General features: G+C 42.1%; 1 protein-coding gene across 1 annotated transcript; it reads right to left on the bottom strand.

Moving 5' to 3' along the window:
- Nucleotides 1-486: 486 nt before the first annotated feature.
- Nucleotides 487-18,435, bottom strand: LOC147254420 (phosphatidylinositol transfer protein alpha isoform-like). The gene is made up of 12 exons (XM_086216042.1): nt 18,273-18,435; nt 15,810-15,840; nt 12,128-12,273; nt 7,342-7,433; nt 6,991-6,998; nt 6,666-6,740; nt 5,035-5,118; nt 3,709-3,786; nt 3,477-3,587; nt 3,155-3,277; nt 1,229-1,288; nt 487-1,123 (listed from the first exon to the last, which is right to left on the bottom strand). Exons 1-11 carry the CDS (start codon nt 18,287-18,289, stop codon nt 1,244-1,246), a joined length of 810 nt encoding a protein of 269 aa, XP_086072168.1. The 5' UTR covers nt 18,290-18,435; the 3' UTR covers nt 487-1,123; nt 1,229-1,243.
- Between the last annotated feature and the right edge of the window lie 1,468 nt (nt 18,436-19,903).

Here is a 19,903-nt window from a genome sequence, read left to right as displayed (position 1 = left end):
ATCACAACTGCATTATCTGTTAAAATAATCACATTAACTTTATCAAAATAGTTGAACCTGATTAAAAATGTAACAGCTGTTCAGTTTGCCTGACACAGAGGGCTTACATTTGCTGACATAACTACAGTTCATGTTTTGATCAAATTTCAGAGAACGCTATGTACAACATCTGACCTATGCATGCTTTTATTCTGAAAGTTTTCAGTCCTGAAAGGCAGGAATGTTTATTAGTCCACAGTGTTGAAAGACCAGGGGGATTCTTTTGTTAGACTAGAACTCTCATGCAATGATGAGGCTGGTTAATGCACCATACGAAAAAACAAACAAACAACAACAGTTTGTTGGTTTAAAAAAAAGGCATCAAAAGACCAACATTCTCTAAAAAGATGAAAACATTGTTTATGTGTGAGAACTTCCATCAGTCAAGACAAGTGGGTACAACATTGTCTTGGGATTATTCCAGTAAGAAAGCACAGTGCACACATGTAAACGAGAACACCAAATGATCTTTAATACAATCACATTAACACAAAACATTAAAATGATTTCATTCAAAACAGGACTTATAAGGATGTTGAATGGCCAAACTTTTCAACCGTTTCTAGTAAACAGCAGCTGACATCTTTGAGGCAAATCTGACTACAGGGCCATCAGTTCAGGACCACCACGCTCCTTTGATCAAGTCTTTCCAACTAAAATAATGCAAATTTGATTTGAATAACTAATTCAAACTAAATAGTTATTGAGGAGAAATTCTCTCAGAATCATTGTCGCCTCCTGAACGCCCAAAAAATATAGACTGGTCACTGGAGGTGTCACAGACTAAAAAATGGTGGAAATGCTGCCTTACACTAGTGGGATACCTTGATAAATCACTGACAATGGTAATTTTTTTTAAATGCCTTTTACTCTTTACTTTTATATTTAAGAGGACCTAACAGGCAAAAGCATGAATGTTTCATCTTCAGAACGAATTCTGCATCTTGTAAACTTGTCTCCTGCTGTTATTTCTCTTTAGAATTATAAGCTATCTGTCAGACCAACTGTAATTGGTTTGGAATTGTGGTATTCTTCTTTATGATCATCAAGCTGTTCCAGGTCCAGTGGATGAAGTCCAGCCCTGCTGTATGAGGGAGAAGGAGGGATCTGATTGATCTTGGCCAAAGGTAGAAATGTTGACACATGCCAGCCAGACTCAACCTCTTCAAAACAATAGTGTGATACCCACCGGGTCAGCAGGTCATTAGCCTTCCACTCTCATGCCTTTAACTTCGCCAGTTGTCCTCATCTGCAGTAAGACATAAGATAATCACCTCAGTCCATGCACCACCCAGGAAGACTAACACTGGACAGACAACAGCAGTGATGAAATATTTACCTAATTGTCAATAGATACCTAAATTATCCATCCATCATCAATTTTCTATCGCTCATCCTCAACCCATCGCAGGGCCAACACACAGAGACAGACAACCATTCACACTCACAGTCACACCTACGGTCAATTTAGAGTATCAATCAGCCTCGTCCCCTCTTGATGTCTTTGGACTGTGGGAGGAAGCTGGAGTACCAGAGAGAACCCACACAGGAACAGGGAGAACATGGAGACTCCACACAGAAAGATCCATGTTCGAACCCGGAACCTTCTTGCTGTGAGGCGACACTGCTAGCCACTGCACCACCGTGCCACCCTTACCTAAATTATATGAAATAAATTCCTCTAAAAACACTTTATGCCTCTATGACAGTCATGGGCTGGAGGCACTGGCCCTCATTTATTGAGTGAAAGTATGACAGAAAGTGGATGTACGTTGGGTGTGCGATCATTTCCACACAAATCTCAGCATATCACTGTGAAACTGAGTGGAGGCTACAATCAAATCTCACAGCAGGCCGAAAATCACGTACATGCACATTGCAAACTCAATGTGATGAGCGAAGTCAACCTGGCACGGTCAGAGGGTCGTTATCTGACCGTCATCCAAACACCTTCATTCAAAATAAGAGTTAACGACAATTTCAGGGACGTGGTTCTGGGGGGGGGGGGGGGGGGGGGTGCCCTGCTCAGTTGGAGTCATCTCCTCATTGCGCATCTATACTTCTTTAAATTCATACAATATTTATATGTGATCAACTCTGCAAGACAGGAGGAGTGCAGCAGTGATGCGCACACGGGTGACAGTGCAACACTGCATCAGGCTGCTTCAGGACAGACGGCTGTTTGGAGGAACTTGACACGCCAGAGAACTAGAAATAGTTGGTTCAGTTCATCTGGTGTTGTGCAGGTTCAGTATTCAGGTAGGAGATCATGCTTTTTCATATCGTAAACTCAAAGGGCGAGGCATGCAAAATGAGACTTTATCGTGGTAAGACATATAATTATGACTTCTTGTTTTTTAGCTGAAAATTTACCAACAAAAATGTCATTCATACTCTGTGATCAGTGAGGCAAGATGAGTTTCAGAACCAATATGAATCCTCTCAGATCGGTACTGGTTTCTACGCTTGATTAACAAATAAGAGCCAGTGTGTTTTCATGCTGTTTGCCACTTCCATTCTAATTAACACCATCTTGGGAATGAGGGAATTTCTAACAATTTTGGACAAAAATCCACTGGGACTCAAGAATGACCTGAAAAGATTTTTGTGGTCAAAGGTCACCGCAAGATGCAGAAAAAAAAGGCACCAGTCAAACCTTAAACAAAAACAGACACAAAAGAAAACAAAACCGCAGACTGGATTTTAATTTACTGAGGGACATTGAAAATGGTGAGTTATGTCCAATTAATACTTCAGCTTTGTGCTCTTGGATGAGTTCTGGTAGCAGCTCTGACAACCACGAGCCCTCAACATCTCTGGATCTTTTTTCTTTTTTTTTTGCTGAAATTGTTTCTATTGTGTTTATTATTATTACACTCATTAATGTTTTTATGTCTCCCCATGCTTTTCATTTCAGCTTTTAGTGTTTCAGCTCAGATTTTCTGAACTGAAAGGAGCTGGTTGGAAACACTATTATTTAGGTTCTTCTGAGTAAATATTTTTACTATCACGGAAGTAATACGCTGTCATACAGAAGTAATAAAATAAAATCGGTTAAAATGTATTTCTCGGTCCATCTTGCAACAGTGGAGAGCAGTGTAGAGTGTTCAGTCACCTCGTCCAACTCTTTCTTTGTCTCATCCTCCATGTGTCGGATGTCATCCATGGTCAGATTGATCCATTCATCAATGCAGCAGAACAGCTGTCTATGGAAGTGAGTGAAGATACGCTGCTCCAACTGCACACAGAGACATGGAGACATAGGTGTGTGTTTGTGTGTGTGAGAATATTGCAGTGAGGAATAGGGTCCAGCAGCAGGGCAGCCTGGCCCCAATAGAAATCACATCTCTTCCATGTGGCAAAATACCTTTTGCAGTTCATAGATACGCCACCAGATGGCAATATATTAAAACTCAATGAACCTGTTTATTTCCTACCCTCTGGATCATGCCCTCCACCTTGCCCTGCAGTCCCAGCCAATTGAAGTCCACTGTGACTAGTTTATAGGCACACATGTGCGGGCAAACGGAGCTTTTGGTGAGTTCATCCTGTAAACACAGTGGCACACATCATCTCCAGGCTTTTCAAACACCATGAAACAATTCATATAAATATATAAATGTGTATATTACGAAGTTAGACAGAGTATAGCAGAAAGAGGTGTAGTACCTGCCAGCCCGGTCCCAGGGGTCCTCTACCTGTCTTTTCCGACTTGAAGATGGCAGGGTCTTGATCTGCCTTGTAGTCCTTAACAGTGAATGTAATCAGTGTATAATGAGGCCGTGACACTAACGAATTGACCCAATAGACAGGGGTGAAAGTGGCTTAAAAGTCTTGCCGGAACTGTACGCACGTGTTAAAAATTTTTTTTTTAAAAATGCCACCGCCAACTAAGTTTTATGGTTTTTAATTGGTTTTGGGTGATTTTTATTACAGTTTTCGGGTGTCTATTCCCCACAAAACTGCAGCCCCCATAGCCCCACCCTTCCCGCGCTACCCCTGGAAATGCTTTGAAAACTGCTGTTTACAGTAACTGCCCACTACACTGCTAACAACAGGGAACAGGCAGACACGCATACATGACAAAAACAGATCATCAATACCTCTAAATGATTTATTCTTCTTGTAGGCTCTCACTGGCAGACTCCACAGACAGTCTCTCCCTGGAACTCACTCTCATCAATGAGTTGCTCTGAGTCTGAATCTTCCGTGGGTCTAATTTTGCAAACTTTTTCTCTTGCTTCTTCAACTCTTGTCACATTTTCGCTTCAACATGTCACTTATTTTATGTTGCATTGTGCCAACGCAGGTAGCCAGCAGCCTAGGTCTTTGATTTTGCCCTCTGTTTTGTTTTCTTTCTCTTTTTTCGTTCCGTGAAAGCAGAACGCGTGTGGTTTTAACCAATCAAAACTAACAATGCTGGTAACGTGACCCACGTCTCCGTCTGTCAGCCAACCAGAAACGCCTTGCATGCGGAGACGCGCTCATGGGCACGACTCCGTGTCAAGGCGCAGGCTACGCGGGGAAGTCCATTCAATGTGTATATGGGCGCGCTGTGACGTCACATGAGCGCAAACCAAACCCAGCAATTTGGTAGCGCTGCGCGTGCTTGTGCCACACCCCGCGCAGCGCGCCGCGTCTGCCGCGTTCAGAGTGAAACCGCCTCCAGACATCGTTTTCTTTATTAGGGCCTGAGCCCGGAGGTACTCCGGGGCGAAGACCCTATTATGTTTGCTCGACACACTCGCCACTTCATAATTTAATTAATCTTTATTTAATATGGGATTTTGACTCCTCCTCTTTTTAACGGAAATCCGTTCCGGCCGTGAACATTTTACCGGAACTGCGTTCAGGCCCGTTCCGGCTCACTTTCACCCCTGCTAATAGACCACAGGTTTACAGTTCCACATGCTTGTTAAACAGCAAACTAGACATAAAGAGTGTGAACCTACACCATTAGACAGAGCAGGAAGGCACAGAGTGTTTGGCTTGTACCTTTCCACTTATGTTACTTCTGCTGGCGATGTCGATCTCAACAACCTCAGTTTTGTCCCTTAAGCTTTTGTCTTGTCCATGTACCTGCAGCAGGACGATAAAATCAAATCAAACCAACCTACTGGATCAGTTGTGTGCTGCAAAAACAGTCAAGAAATCCTTCAAAACATTATTTATCATATTTTAAATCAAACAGGTGTATAATTCTGCAGGTTCATATAACAAAATGAGTGGGAGCCCAATTAAGCAGATGTGCACATAAAAAAAGAAGGCACTTAAACCCAGTTCCAAGACTTCACTTATTTGTCTAAAGTCTCTGACCCCAGGAAATGAGCCCAGAGAGGGGTCTCACATACTGGGTGAGACTGAGACGAGCTGACCCTCTAATACACCTTTTTTGGAAAGAAGAAACTAAAAATCATAGTAGATTAGAATGTTGTCTGACCTTAAATTGAGATTATCAACAAGCAAAATATGTCTCTACAGTCAGAGACGTAAAGCCGTGCGAGATCCAAAACTAATACAGGCTAACAGAAAGAGACACGAGAAAATCACAGCAACAAAGAGAAAAACAAAATTGTCATCAATCCTGCTCTTCATCCCAAAGTTTACTGTCTGTTCGTAAATACTAGAATTGTTCTTCAGGAAAATAAACTGGTAAAGTAAAATACAAGGAGTTTTAGTAAGATTCTTATAATCCATTCGCCAAGCTAAAAGTTTGCCACACAAAGGTGATACAAGAATACTAACAGGTGTCAGAAAAACACTATTAATGATACATACAAAAGTCGGTCAAAAGACACAAAACCTACATGAACATACAGTATACTGATAAACACAACCAGACACAGAGGAGCAAGCACACATTTTTGTGCACACACAAATGTTAGCAGGTGCGAATCTACTTAATACCACTCCCGTGTTCTTTCTGTCAATCTAATTGCCGAACTAGTTTCCAATAAGGAATGATGGTGGCTAAGTTTAGCTATAAGTTTAGCTAAGATGTAATTCTGATGTCCAGAGGTTTCAAACACACCAACCCTCGACCCTGACCCATTACGGCACACCAACTAAACTGCTCGTGAACTTTGTGGAAGACGAGTTTTGTTTCTATGTAACCCAAAGAGGATCCCAACACTAATAGCAATGAAAACCTCAACGAGGAGACAACGACTGTGTTCAATGCTGACGGACTGTCGAGGCAACTGACTGACAGGTGAGCTAGCAACCCGATTATAACTCATTTGGAAACCAGCTCTTTGCGTTATATAATAACATACACTCCAGATAAGGACTGGGTTTTTGTTTAAAACATAGATCATCTTTAGATCCGTCTCGAACATGCACATGCGCGCACACAAACGCACGTACATACACACATCTCTGCACAATAGCATGCATTAATAGGGAAGCTAGAGCATACAAATAAATACTTTAAAATGAAGCTGGTCTTTATGCTACATGGAGAAAATGACAGGTTATGGTAACCAATGACAAACAACAGTATGTTTAGATGACAATGTACAGAAAGTGAATACAAAATCAGGATCAAAATTAATCATTGTTAAGCTGTTGGTTATTAAAGTGATGGGTTATGAATGACAAAGCATTAGAGCCAGACCACGACTTACATTGTCTTCCTTCCCAAAATCATTCTTGTGCCATGTCTCGATTTTAATCATGAACTGGTCTTTCATGAAGGGATTCTATAAGCATGGGAGAGACACACTACATTCAGTAAGCACACACAAGCACGTTCATGTTCAAGCATGACCAGCACACGTGCGTGCGTTTAGCAAGCGCTTGCACACGTGCTACAGTGGGGGGTCACGCTCGTCACTGCATTGCAGTGTCTGCTTTCGTCCAGTGTGACTACGGTCTCATCTTTCACCAGTTGAGAAAACATTTCTTTTTTGAGTCTTACTATAGTCATGAAAAAAAAAGGAGAATACTTACAGTGAGAACTGCATCAAGGGAAAAGGTGGACAGTAATTTGAGGACAGATCAGACAGGGGAGAAAATAAGAGATTAGATGACATGCTGTTATTGGTTTATGTTTATTACAGTTTCTTTTCAGCAATGTATTTGTATATATCCTCTGTTAAAAAGACAAAGTAAAATGCATACTCATGAAAAACAGATTTTTGTTTAAATTTACAACATTCATGATAAAGCTGATGTCGATCATTCCCTCAGACCCAGACTTTTTTAGTAAGTACTTAGTGTTATATTATACATTATCACTCTGTGTGTGTGTGTGTGTGTGTGTGTGTGCGTGCGTGCGTGCGTGTCTTCAGTGGGACTCACTGGTTCGACAGTAAGGGTATGCATTCCAGGCCTCCTCGTGAATTTGAAGACTATCTTTTGGAGCGATTAAGCGAACAAATTTTGGCACTTTACTGCAGAGAGATGGAAAATGAAGTTGTCACAGAGGTGTTCACAAAGACAAAAACAGAGAGGAAGTCTTTATTGTCATTGTACAGCCATAACTGTCCATACTCAGAATTTTTAGCTGACTTCTCAAGAGTATTTATCTAATCTAGTCCTCAAAATGGATAAAATAATTATATCGGGTGAGTTCAATATTCATGTAGATGCTGAAAATGATAGCCTTCGCTCTGCATTTATTTCATTGTTACACGCATTTGGCTTCTCTCAATGTGTAAATAAACCCATCCACTGTCTTAACCACAACCATGACCTTGTACTGACCTATGGTATTGAAATTGAGAATTTAATAGTTTTTTTCTCCCAATCCTCTTCTATCAGATCATCCTTTAATAACTTTTGAATTTCTGTTACTGGACTTCAGGACACTAGTCAGACATGTTTATACTAGGTGTCTGTCTGATGATGTCGTCTCTAAATTTAAGGAAGTAATTCCACCTATATTAAACTCAATACCATGTCTCACTACAACAGAGATCCCGTATTCTGAGTTTAGTCATTTGGAGATTGATCACATCGTAGATAATACTGCAGGTTCACTACAGACAACTCTAGACTCCATTGATCCTTTCACAGCAGAGAACAGCTCTGTGGTATACTTCCAACACCAGGCAACTAAAGGTACCAAACCTGGAAAGAATATGGCGCTCCACCAAGCATGATGAAAAGCATTAAACCTGGCAGAATAGTCTGAAATTGTAAAGGAAGACTCTGATTAATGCAAGAGCCGCCTATTATTCATCACTAATAGAGGAAAACGAAAACAGTCCCAGATTTCTTTTCGGCACCCTAGCTAAACTGACAAAGTGTCATAACTCTGTAGACCCCTGTATTCCTTCAGCTCTCAGTAGCGACGACTTTATGAGTTTTTTTTATGACAAAATATAAACTATTTGGGGTAAAATGAATCAGCTCCTGCCCTCAATAGATTCTAATTTACCTGTAAACTCAGTAAACATAGAAGCTGCTGCTAAACCAGACATTTATTTAGACCACTTTTATCCAATTAACAATACAGAACTTCATTCAATGATTGCCTCATCAAAACCTTCAACCTGTCTCTTGGATTCGATTCCTAGGTTGATTAAGGAAGTCTCTCCCTCAGTTAGAACCTCTTTATTAAACATGATTAATCCGTCTTTAGTAACAGGATATGTACCACAGTCCTTTATGGTAGCTGTAATTACACCACTCCTAGAGAAGCCAACTCTAGACCCTGAGGTTTTAGCCAACTATAGACCGATAGCTAACCTCCCCTTCCTCTCTAAAATCCTGGAGAAAGCAGTTTCTAATCAGCTGTGTGACTTCCTACACACAGGGCCGGATTAACACTCCACAGTGCCCCTGGGCAACAACCTGTTAGTGCCACCCCCCAACCCCCCAAACCCAACCAACACCGCGGTATCAACAATTAACCACAGAAGATTATAATATTGTCCAGTCAGTGCTTTAATATCAAACAGTCTCCAAGTACAAATTAAATGACAGAACATTTAACTTGGACTTTCTTTAGAACAAAAACAAAGAGATTATATAATAGTCACTCTTATCTTATCTGCTTATGTCTTTTCCTTTTGTAAGCATATCTATAGCATATGCTATTCCTTTGTTCAGCATATTTTACACTGGCCTCTTTCTTCACTTTAAATGGGCAAACTGGTGTATAATATCTTCAAAATCAAGACCGACCCGCCCCATGGCGGGCTGACGACCAATGAGGGGGCTCTGCCCCTCAACTTGGACTTGCGCTGACAAAAGCTACAGCGGCAGCTGTCAGGCTTAAAGCATAGTGAGACTAATATTTTTTTTTGCTTTTGCACTGATTGCCGCGGGGCCGCGGGATCCTTAAGCCTGATTTATGCTTCTGCGTCGTGGCGACACCGTACCTACGCCGTAGCCCCTACGTCGTCATTGTGCATTTATAGTTCTGCGTCGAGGGAATGCGTTGCTCTGTAATTCACCGCCAAGCCACTAGAGGGGTGTGGCTTTATCTTCGTATGGTTTTGGGGGACTCTTGTCGAATTCCTTAGTTTTCTTCCGGTCATAGCACATGGGTCAGAGACAGAGACAACAATGGAAGTTGTAAAGGTGGTCATACTTGCGAACCTCTTCGATAACTCTTTCTTCGGCTTGGTCCATTTTTTTTGCGTGTTGCTCTCACCACAGAAACTTAAAAAATAGCGGTGTTGTTGTGCTGAACCGGAAACGTCGTGTGAGCGGACCAATCACAGTCCGTTGACGTTCACGTCACGTGTAGTCAGGATTTTTTGGAGGTGCACGTCGGGCTACGGCGTAGGGGTCTGCGTTGATGGCGTAGGTACGGCGTCGCCATGACGCAGAAGCATAAATCAGGCTTTAGAGGGTCCGCCGCGGGCCCTCTAAGGATCTAGGGCCCCTGGGCAACTGCCCAGTTGCCCTAATGGTTAATCCGGCCTTGCCTACACAACAGTAGGTTATTTGAGGATTATCAGTGCGCTTTTAGAGCCCATCACAGCACACAGCACAAATAAAAATTACGAACGACCTTTTAATTTCATCAGATACTTGCTTTGTGTCTGTACTTGTCCTGTTAGACCTTAGTGCTGCCTTTGACACAGCTGAGCATCAAATCCTACTACAGAGACCTGAACACTCAATTGACATTAAGGGAACAGCATTCAACTGGTTTAAATCAAATTTATGATGTCGATTTCAGTTTGTTCAAGTTAGTGATGAATCTTCTATGCAAACAAAAGTGAAACACGCTGTTCCCCAAGGTTCAGTGCTTGGGCCGATACTCTTCACTTTATATATGTTTCCTTTAGGTCATATTATTTGGAAACATTCAATAAATTTCCATTGTTTCGCAGATGACACTCAATAATATTTATCAATAAAGCCGGATGAAGGCCAACAGTTATCTAAACTACAAGCATGCTTTACAGACAAAGGCCTGGATGACTTATAACTTTTTACTGTTAAACTCTGATAAGACAGAAGTTATTGTACTTGGCCCCAAACACCTTAGAGACAAATTATTGAGTGATATTATTGCTCTGGATGGCATCACTATGGCCTCCAACAGCACTGTTAAGAAACTAGGAGTTATATTTGATCAGGATTTGTCCTTCAATTCCCACATCAATGAAATTTCATCTTCACAATAGCTCTGAAATTAGAAACATTCTGTCTCAAGGTGACTTCAAAAAAATAGTCCATGCGTTGTTACTTCTAGGCTGGACTATTGCAATTCTTTACTATCAGGCTGCACCAACAGGTCATTAAAGACTCTGCAGCTGGTCCAGAATGAAGCTGCATGCTTATTGACAGGAACTCGGAAGAGAGACCACATCACCATATCTAGAATAGAGTTGAAAATCCTTCTCTTCACTTTTAAAGTTCTTAATGGTTCATATCTGGAAGAGCTCATAGTTCTATGAGAACCGACCAGAGCACTAGGCTCCAAGCATACAGGTCGACTTGTGGTTCCTACTGTCTCTAAAAGTAGAATAGGAGGCAGAGCCTTCAGTTATCAGGCTCCACTCCTGTAGAACCATCTTCCAGTTTCGGTCCGGGCGGCAGACACCCTACCTACATTTAAGAGTAGGCTTAAAACCTTCCTTTCTGATAAAGCTTATAGTTTGGGCCAGTCAGACTTATCCTGGACCAGCTCCTAGTTTATGCTGCTATAGACTTAGACTTTCGGGGGATTCCCATGATGCACTGAGCTTTCTCCTCCTCTCTGTTTCTATCCATCTTCATCCACAACATTCACATGTATCAATGCATCCATCAACCTAAACTTCATCCCCAGAGTTGTCTGTGCTCTCTCGCCCTACAGGTCACTTGGGGCTGTAGACGTTGAGTTGATTGCTTCATGTCCAGGACCAACTACTCTCTAGCCCTGGCCCTGTGTTTCTCTCTCCTTTCTACCCTTCCATCTCTCTCTTCTCTCCACCCATCTCTCTCCTCCCCCTCTCAACCCCAACCAGTCGAGGCGGATGGCCGCCCACTCTGAGCCCAGTTCTGCCTGAGGTTCCTTCTTTCTTGCCACCATCGCTGAGTGCTTGCTCATGTGGGAATGTTGGGTCTCTTTCATTTGAATTAAAGAGTAAGGTTCTACACCTGCTCTTTGTGTGAAGTGCCTTGAGATGGCTTTTGTTGTGATTTGGGGCTTTATTAATAAAGATTGATTGAGACTGATATTTATCCTTGACATTTCTCCCATTCTCAATGGAGCAGTGAGCCATCATGTGCAGTTCAGAACTCGCGGACAAACTGCAGACCTTTCGGCCTTGCTTTGGTCAGATGGTCCTTATGCAGACCTACAATATTTTGGGACACAGAAGGAACAAATATTTGGCAAACAACTCACACAGTTCTTCAATACCTGATCCTGTCCTATGGTGCCCCTAATCCCACTGCAGACATTTGTGTTCACCATTAGTTTTAATTTTAACCTGCTGATGAGGAGAAAAGGCTGCTACCTAGAATTTGGTCAGGATTTTAAGGATAGTGGCATTTTCTAAAATTATATCTGAAATGCTGACTGTGCTTGCAGCATGAAACAACACTGGTAATTAATCATATTTCTAAGTGGGTTTAATAAGGAGGAAGAAGTACTCCTGCCACATACAAGTATGTAGTTGGTTGTTTGCAAGCCTACCTTGACAAGTGGTAGACTTTGGATGTGTACTGGCCCTTCTCTCCATCCTTGTCATAGGACTCGTTGATCAACACCTCCACGCCTTCTCCTCCACCTGTCTCATTCTTGCTGGCCACAGCTACCGAGTACAGCTGACCCACTTGGTACTGGACAGACAACAGAGAGGTGTTCACATTTTTGTGGTCACTGCAGAGACAATTACAGCATCATCACCATCCACTGATCTATAATTGATCATTTTATTCTAGATGGTATGTTGGTGGTTAAACCTCAAGTTTCGCTTTGTGTATGTTGTTGTTTTATTAAATCGGATCCATCCCATTTCAGTAATAAAAAAACACTTCAAATCAATTATCCATCCACTTTCTTCAGCTTATCCGGGGTCGGGTTGCAGAGGCAGCAGCTAAAGTAGAGAAACCCAGACTTCCCTCTCCCTGGCTACTTCGGTGTTCCAAGGCCAGCTGAGAGACATAGTCTCTCCAATGTGTCCTTGGCCTTTCCCAAGGCCCAGGACACCTTGCGCTTGTACATGCGATCTTCATGTGCTTGCACATGCAATCTACATGCGCTTGCACATGCAATCTACATGCGCTTGCACATGCAATCTACATGCGCTTGTACATGCAATCTACATGCGCTTGTACATGCAATCTCGTCCTTTGGGTCAAGGTACCCAAGGCACTTGAACTCCTCCACTTGGGGCAGGGTCTCATCCCTGACCTGGAGATGGCACTCCACCCTTTTCCGGCTGTGGACCATTAATCGGACTTGAAGGTGCTGAGTCCCCAGCCGCTTCATATTCAGCTGCGATCTGATCCAGCAAGAGCTTAAGGGTACAACCTGATGAAGGCAGCAGGACCACATATTTTGCAAAAAGCAGACACCCAATCCTGCAGCCACCAAATCGAATCCCCTCAACATCCTGGCTGCGCCCAGAGATTCTGTCCATAAAAGTTATGAACAGTATTGGTGACAAAGTGCAGCCCTGGCACAGTCCAACCCTCACCGAGAACAAGTCCGACATACTGCCGGCAATGTGGACCAAGCTCTGGCACCGGTCATACAGGAAGCGAACCACAACAATCAGGTGGTCCAATTCCCCATACTCCCGGAGCACCCCCCACAGGATTCTCCAAGGGACATGGTGGAGTGACTCTCCAAGTCCCCAAAACACATGTAGACTGTTTGGGCTAACTCCCATGCACCCTTAAGGACCCTGCCAAGAGTGTAGAGCTGGTCCACAGCTCCACGACCAGGAAGAAGACCACACTGCTCCTCTGGGAACCGAGATTCAACTATCTGACACACCCTCATTTCCAGAACTCCCAAACAGACGTTACGGTGTGAGGAACACACCAGGCTGACCATTGCTCCTTCCTCCATGGCTCCATGATAAATTCAAAGAAGGTTTAATGCAATACTGGAACGTCTGGCTACTTCACATTCTACTCTGAAATATTAAATCTTCTTGGTCTGTCTGACTTATAAATATTTAAAGATTTGTGACTCTGCTGCTACAGGTTGGAGGCCGATCTCAGGGGCTGTCGACACTCAGTCTTGCCACTGTGAGTTGGAAGTTAGGAATGTGACTTGTCACGTATAACCAGTGTGCTTTCTCATTGTCACAGACCTAATAGTAAGTATGTTACGGGGATTTTGTGAGCAGCTCAGTAGAGTGAAGAAAAAATTTGGCTGTAAACTACGAACAGGCCACACCTGTAGGGAGGTGGTCAACTGGAAAAAAACATGCTGAGGAAAATTATCCTGTCAGTCAAGTTTGTTGGTTTAAAAAAAAAGTCGACCTGCTTGTTGGAATCAAGCAACCAGGACAAAAAAAAGTTTAGACGCTTAAGACAGTTTTGACAGAATTCCAACTTTGAGAGTTGCTGAAACTTGGGACTTCAAATTTGCAAGATAGCTAAAACCAACAGCAATTTGGTGAATGTTTTTGTTGTTGTTGTTGTTGTTGTTGTTGCTGTTGTTTTAAACATGGTTTGATTCATGACATCCCCTTCTCATTCCGTGTTCAGGTCACGATGAAGGCAGGCCACCGTAAATTTTTACTATGTTCTACATGTAAAACCTGCCAATAAGATTAAAGGCTTTTTAAAAGACCTTATCTTTTTGTAAAAGATAGGAGGACATCTATCTTCTTGACAGGCTCTGGGGAAAATGACTAATAAGTACATTTCCCAAATGGGTTCTTTTTTTTTGTCCATTTAAACTTATTCACAGATAAAATGATTTTTGTATCAAAATCACTGTTAAGGATTCATTCCACAGACTACAAAGTCCACATTTGCTCCAGCTCCACTTGTTATAAATGTCACACTTATTACTCAACTAACACACGATCCAAAGGGCTAAGAGGAAAAGCGGCAATCTGTAGCTTAGTGAAACCCTGGCCACTGCTTTGTGTTAGGCAATGGGTAAAAACAAAGACCACACTGTTGTGTAGAACATTTGGATTAAAGGTAGAGTGAGTCCAAAGCAAGAGGCTGAAAACACTGATAACTCTATTGTGAAGCCCAAAGCTCCAGAAGAGGAAGGTGAAGTGGTTGGTCCTGGGGTCTGATTTGGCAGCAGCCACCAGTAGATCAAACACAGCTTGATCAAGATGTCAACAGCAAGGGCATCGAAAGGTGGCGTCTGGCGGTTCTGCGAGTGGCTGCCCTGATTCTCATATTAACACATAAGGAGTGCTCACCATTTGATAGAGAAGTTGTTCTGGTAGGGAGTTATCAAGAGAGAATCAGTTGAACCTAACAGCCAACGTCATCAACATTAACAGTCAGTGAGAAATATTTTATTAGGAATTCTGTAAGGACAAAGCAGCATCTGACATGGCAGAGGTACTTCTCAACTCATTTCGGTTTAGATTCCACAAAAAGAGGACTTTGGTGACAAGACACTTAAGACAATGCAACTAAATTACAATGGTGTTCCCTGAATCTATTGAGAGCAGGAGAGTAGCAAATACAGGTCTTAGTACAAAATACATGTTTGCGTGCGGGATGATCACTGTCTTTAGTTGAATCTAAGTTCCCACCGCCAGCACCTTTCTCCTGCAATAGTAGCGCAAACCTGACAACCTGAGAGCAGTTCATTGACTCTCAAGCGGTGGCTTTTGTCAGCTCAGTATTTACAGTCCAAAACCAAAGAAAAAGAAAAAAAGAAATCGACCCAAGCAATAAATAAGTACTTTTTAGAAAGCACAAAACCATTGCACCTGTTATGAACCACGATCGTGATCGGGGGGAGAAACATGCACGTCATTAAGAGACACAGACGGTGAGGTCCGCTGTAACAAAGGAAACACTGCAATTCCAAATTGGCATTGTAATCGATGTCTGATGTTATTTTGGTTTGTTTGCAGCTCTGGAGTGAGAGAGAAAAGGCTGGATGAGCATGAATGCCCCCTGCCTTGTTTACCATTCACAGCTGTTGTGTTGCCAATGCTACACAACAGCCCAGACATGACTTGTTAGTCCTGACGGTATCGTAAAAGGTTAAAGATGATGCAACTATGATAAACGTCTGATAACGCATTCTAACTGCAGGAATCACTGAGAACTAAATGGCCAACAGATGCAACTGCAGATTAAAATGTGCCATTTGACACAATCTTGCACTTGCAAAGGTGTTGTCCTTGATAAATACAAGTGTTTAAAGGAGACCTTACCTCCTCCACTGAGATGGGCAGAACAATTCGGCTGAAAAGAAAAAACAAAGCAGGGGATCATTAGGGTGTTACTGTCCCAGTTAGTGATGACACAGACAACACAACATTATGGGAAATGAACTGAAGATACTGATAATGGTGATTTTTACTGGTTTCACACGTTGACATCATCCTTTCCAGCCCCACTTCAAGACATCATGATAGAATAATCACAATGACAAAAGAGCACCGGTGGGATGATGTAGTTCTGAGTGGCTATGAGCGCTTTGGTGATACTGTAAATGTGCAAAATGAACTCTCATTCAATTTTGTAGCAATGACTACTAAGTACCTGTGTAGTAACTCAGAGACGACTACAGAGTATTTTTGTGATAACATAGTACTGAGTACTCATGCAATAATGTGGCAATGAATACCTTAGTACTCCTATAATAACTCAGTGATGACCTTGTATTTGTTATAACATAGTACTGAGAGCTCGAATAACAATGTAGTTATAACTATTGAGTACTCGTGTGATAATGTAGTAATAACCACTGAGTACTTTTGTAATTATGCAATAATAGTTACTGCGTGATCATGTATTATAAAAACCACACCTTCAACTTGCAAGTTTTCAGAAAGCTTTGGGAAAAAAAATACCTCCAACAGTCTGTCTGTGTGGCTGGTGACAAATAAGCAGCACTCTGAATGTAAACAATTTGTGAAGTACTCCGGTAACTATCAGGGGGCACGTGCATTAATTCAGAGTGTTCAGGTTTGATTTGAACACACACACACACACACACACACACACACACACACACACACACACACACTCTTACAGTGCAACTTCAGTAAACAGAGAGAATCTGCAGTAACAGTGATTTATGGTTGATCAGCTGACTGCACCAGGCCATTTAGACAGGACAGTTCAGCATGCTGGCACCGAATGATTCTCACTCTCCCTCTCTCTCTGGGGATGTAGCTATAAAAGCCTTGAAAACAATTAGATGTTGCTCAGCTTCAGTCTTTTAACGCCGATACAATAACGACATCATGAACCTGTTTTGAAGAGTAGATTCCATCAAAAATAGCAGTTTCTACATCACCAGCACTGGAGAGTGGTGAGACAGTTTTGTATTTGTGAATGTGCAAAACTAGACAGGCTCCCAGTATCATGGGAACCTGGAGAAGAGGAGGAGGAAATGATAAAACAACAATCATCACTGCAACTAACACGGAGGGACTGCTGCTGAAACTTTAGGTGGAGACCTGGCAATGCGTGTGTGTGCACGCGCGCGCGCGCGTGTGTGTTTTCTCTGCATACATCTCATGTGCCATGACACAACAGCTAATTAATAGCCGCCTGTTGTCTGTCTAGCAGGAACTGAATATTTCATTAGACTTGATCAGAGTGCAATAGGAGCCTCCCAGGGACGAACTTGAAGACAAGTTTAATGAAAAATGTACAATCCTGAACACATACACTCATAAACAGACACACTTTAATGTTTTAGCTGTGACATTCATAATCTCACGGCATGTTTTATGTTGTAAATTGTTCAGTGTTGGGGGAAAAAAAAAACAAAACCACGAGTAATATTATATTCTGTTGAATAGTAACCACATCAAGCAACAAAACACCATCACAGCGACATAATGTTTAACAGACAATGACAGTTCTGGAGGCATGCCTTATGCTTTTCATAATAATGGATGAGCATTTTAATGTACTTTGCACTGTGGTCAGATGACGAGAAGTGACTCCTGGAGGGTGATGATGGCTGTCATAAAAGTGCCAGACTCATTACATTAATGAAATGGGGGGGGGGGGGGGGGGGGGGCACGTCCATTCAAGAACTTAAGATTCAACAACAACAAATAATAATTGCTTGGCTTGTTGACTCATATATTACAAGCCCCAACAACAACAACAACAAAAACTCCATTAAAAAGTTCGCTAATTAAAAGTGTTTTGCCTGTAAACTCCCGAGTTTGCTTTCTGACTGAATCTACATATTTTTTGGTGCACTGGAGGGACATGTTTTACTTCCGCATTAATCATGACCTCAAAATGTGACACAAACAACACTAAATAAACCCTGAAAGGTGTCCCGCCGCACCCACAACTTAACTTCTACGTAACCGTGAGACATTACATCAAATCATAAACGCTGTTTCAAATAACTTTCGTTTCACTTTTCCGTGTATGTAACAAAGCTAATCCGAGAAAGAAAGTCGAGATTTAAAACACCACAACATTCAACGGAGTTCTGACTGAACCCGAAGTAGACCTGGATAACGCGACCGGTGCTCAACCTCACCGGGAGTTAACCGTAGACCCCACGACACGGCAGGTCATTGACATACAAGTTGATGTTAAACAAGACCTGCATTTTAATTCCGTCCTTTCTTCCAACATGAAGTAAACTGAAGTCTGTCACTCGCAGCGACTGCCCATTGAAAACAACCAATACTCACAATTCTTTAATCAGCATGTTCTCTGAGAGTCTCTGTCCAAGCACGAAGACGAAAACTGTGAAAAGGCTTCTTTCTCCGTCTCAGGAACGTGTCATTCACCAGCAGCCGCCTGTTTACCAGCAGTTTCTTCTTCCTGGATGATGCCGAGAGTGAGGAAAGGGGCGCGGAGTTGGAAGAGGCGGAGACACACACCTTTAGTCTCAGGTAGCTCGATGTGACGTTCATGCGCAGTTGGAAGACTATGATCTCACGAGCTTGAATGGATAGCGTGATGATTATATTTCTATGCCCTGTCTTGAACTGGTTTTAGTTTTAATGCTACAAGGCTTTAAACTCATAGCTCTAGCCCCTCTACTGCTCTGCAACCAGCACCTGCTAAAATGTGAAGAGTGATAATCATCTTCGTCTCATGAGAAATGCTGGACGCACTCATCAAGTGTGAATCCTGACAACTTCAAGAGAACAGAGAGCAGCAGAAATGGAACACCTAAACACGAAACAACTAACTCTGAACAGGATAAGCAGAAGAAAATGGATGGATGGATAAACTCACCATCAAATACTTTTGCTTTCATGAAAGGAGAAGCTTTGGAGACATATATTTTGACCAGATGACTATTTCATCTTGTTATTTCTACTTCTCCTCAAGCAAAATAAAATTGTACTTCTTCCTCTCCTGGTCTGTATGTCTGTGACTCAATTAACAACTGTTCATCTGATTTACATCAAACTTGGTGTACACATTGCTGTTGCGCCCCGAGGAAGTTCAGTAAGAAATACCCTTATAAGTACTCTCAAAGAATATGAGTTAGTCTGCCGATGTTTTGTTAATAGCATCCTTAATGTGCTATAAATAGCATCCTTTGCCACTCTGTAAATGCTGGACTGACCCACAGAAAAAGCTGTGGCCTTCTTAATAGAACCAGACCATAATTACCCAGTCATTGATTGTATTTACCCTGCTATGACCTTTCAAAATGGCTGCTATTACCTGACTTGTGGTTATGATTTACTTAGTTTTATTGTGGCTACTTAGGTCCAGTACTTAAGTAAATGTCCCCCATCAGCACCAACCTCAGGATTTGTTTCGTTGGAAGTTGTACATATATAATATGTTACATAAAGATCCTTGAGCCTGCCGGATGCAAACGTGAGTGCATCTTTGTGTATGCCTATGTGTGTGTGTGTGTGTGTGTGTGTGTGTGTGTGTGTTCCAACACTACTTGATATTCAAATGGTTGCAGGTGTGAAGCTTGCCTAAAGTTTAATTTACCAGTATCAAGTGGTGAGAGGATAAAGACTCCCAAAGGGTGGAGTTGCCTACTGAAAGGTGAAAGTATGTGGGTGTGTGGGTGTGTGTGAGAATGAGAGAGAAAGAGAGAGAGAGAACGAGAAAGACAACAACCAATGATGTATGGTACATCAACTGTCAAATCTGGTTGAACCTGTTTCACAGACAGACGTGTCAGGATGTACTTTAGTGATCAGGGCCACGCTGAAGAAACTTTTAATAATGCTGCTCATCAGGTTGAACGGTAACATGTTCCTATTTTTTTATTTTTTATTTCACTGCTCCTCCTCTACTGCAGATACCACTCCTAACAGTACTAGTGTGAAATGCTGACCCCTGC

The sequence above is a fragment of the Aulostomus chinensis genome, chromosome 10, assembly GCF_037954235.1.
Source record: "Aulostomus chinensis isolate RoL2024-O1b breed Wild chromosome 10, RoL_Achi_v1.0, whole genome shotgun sequence".
Classification (NCBI taxonomy): Eukaryota; Metazoa; Chordata; class Actinopteri; order Syngnathiformes; family Aulostomidae; genus Aulostomus; species Aulostomus chinensis.
Note: the sequence above shows the minus strand (reverse complement) of the source record. Positions and strands in the feature narration are given on the sequence as shown.

Coding starts and splice junctions, on each gene's coding strand:
- LOC147254420 (XM_086216042.1), bottom strand. Junction 3,787..5,034: donor GAAGTAACATAAGTGGAAAG/GTACAAGCCAAA, acceptor TTCACTGTTAAG/GACTACAAGGCAGATCAAGA. Junction 3,278..3,476: donor TGGAGGGCATGATCCAGAGG/GTAGGAAATAAA, acceptor CTCTGTGTGCAG/TTGGAGCAGCGTATCTTCAC.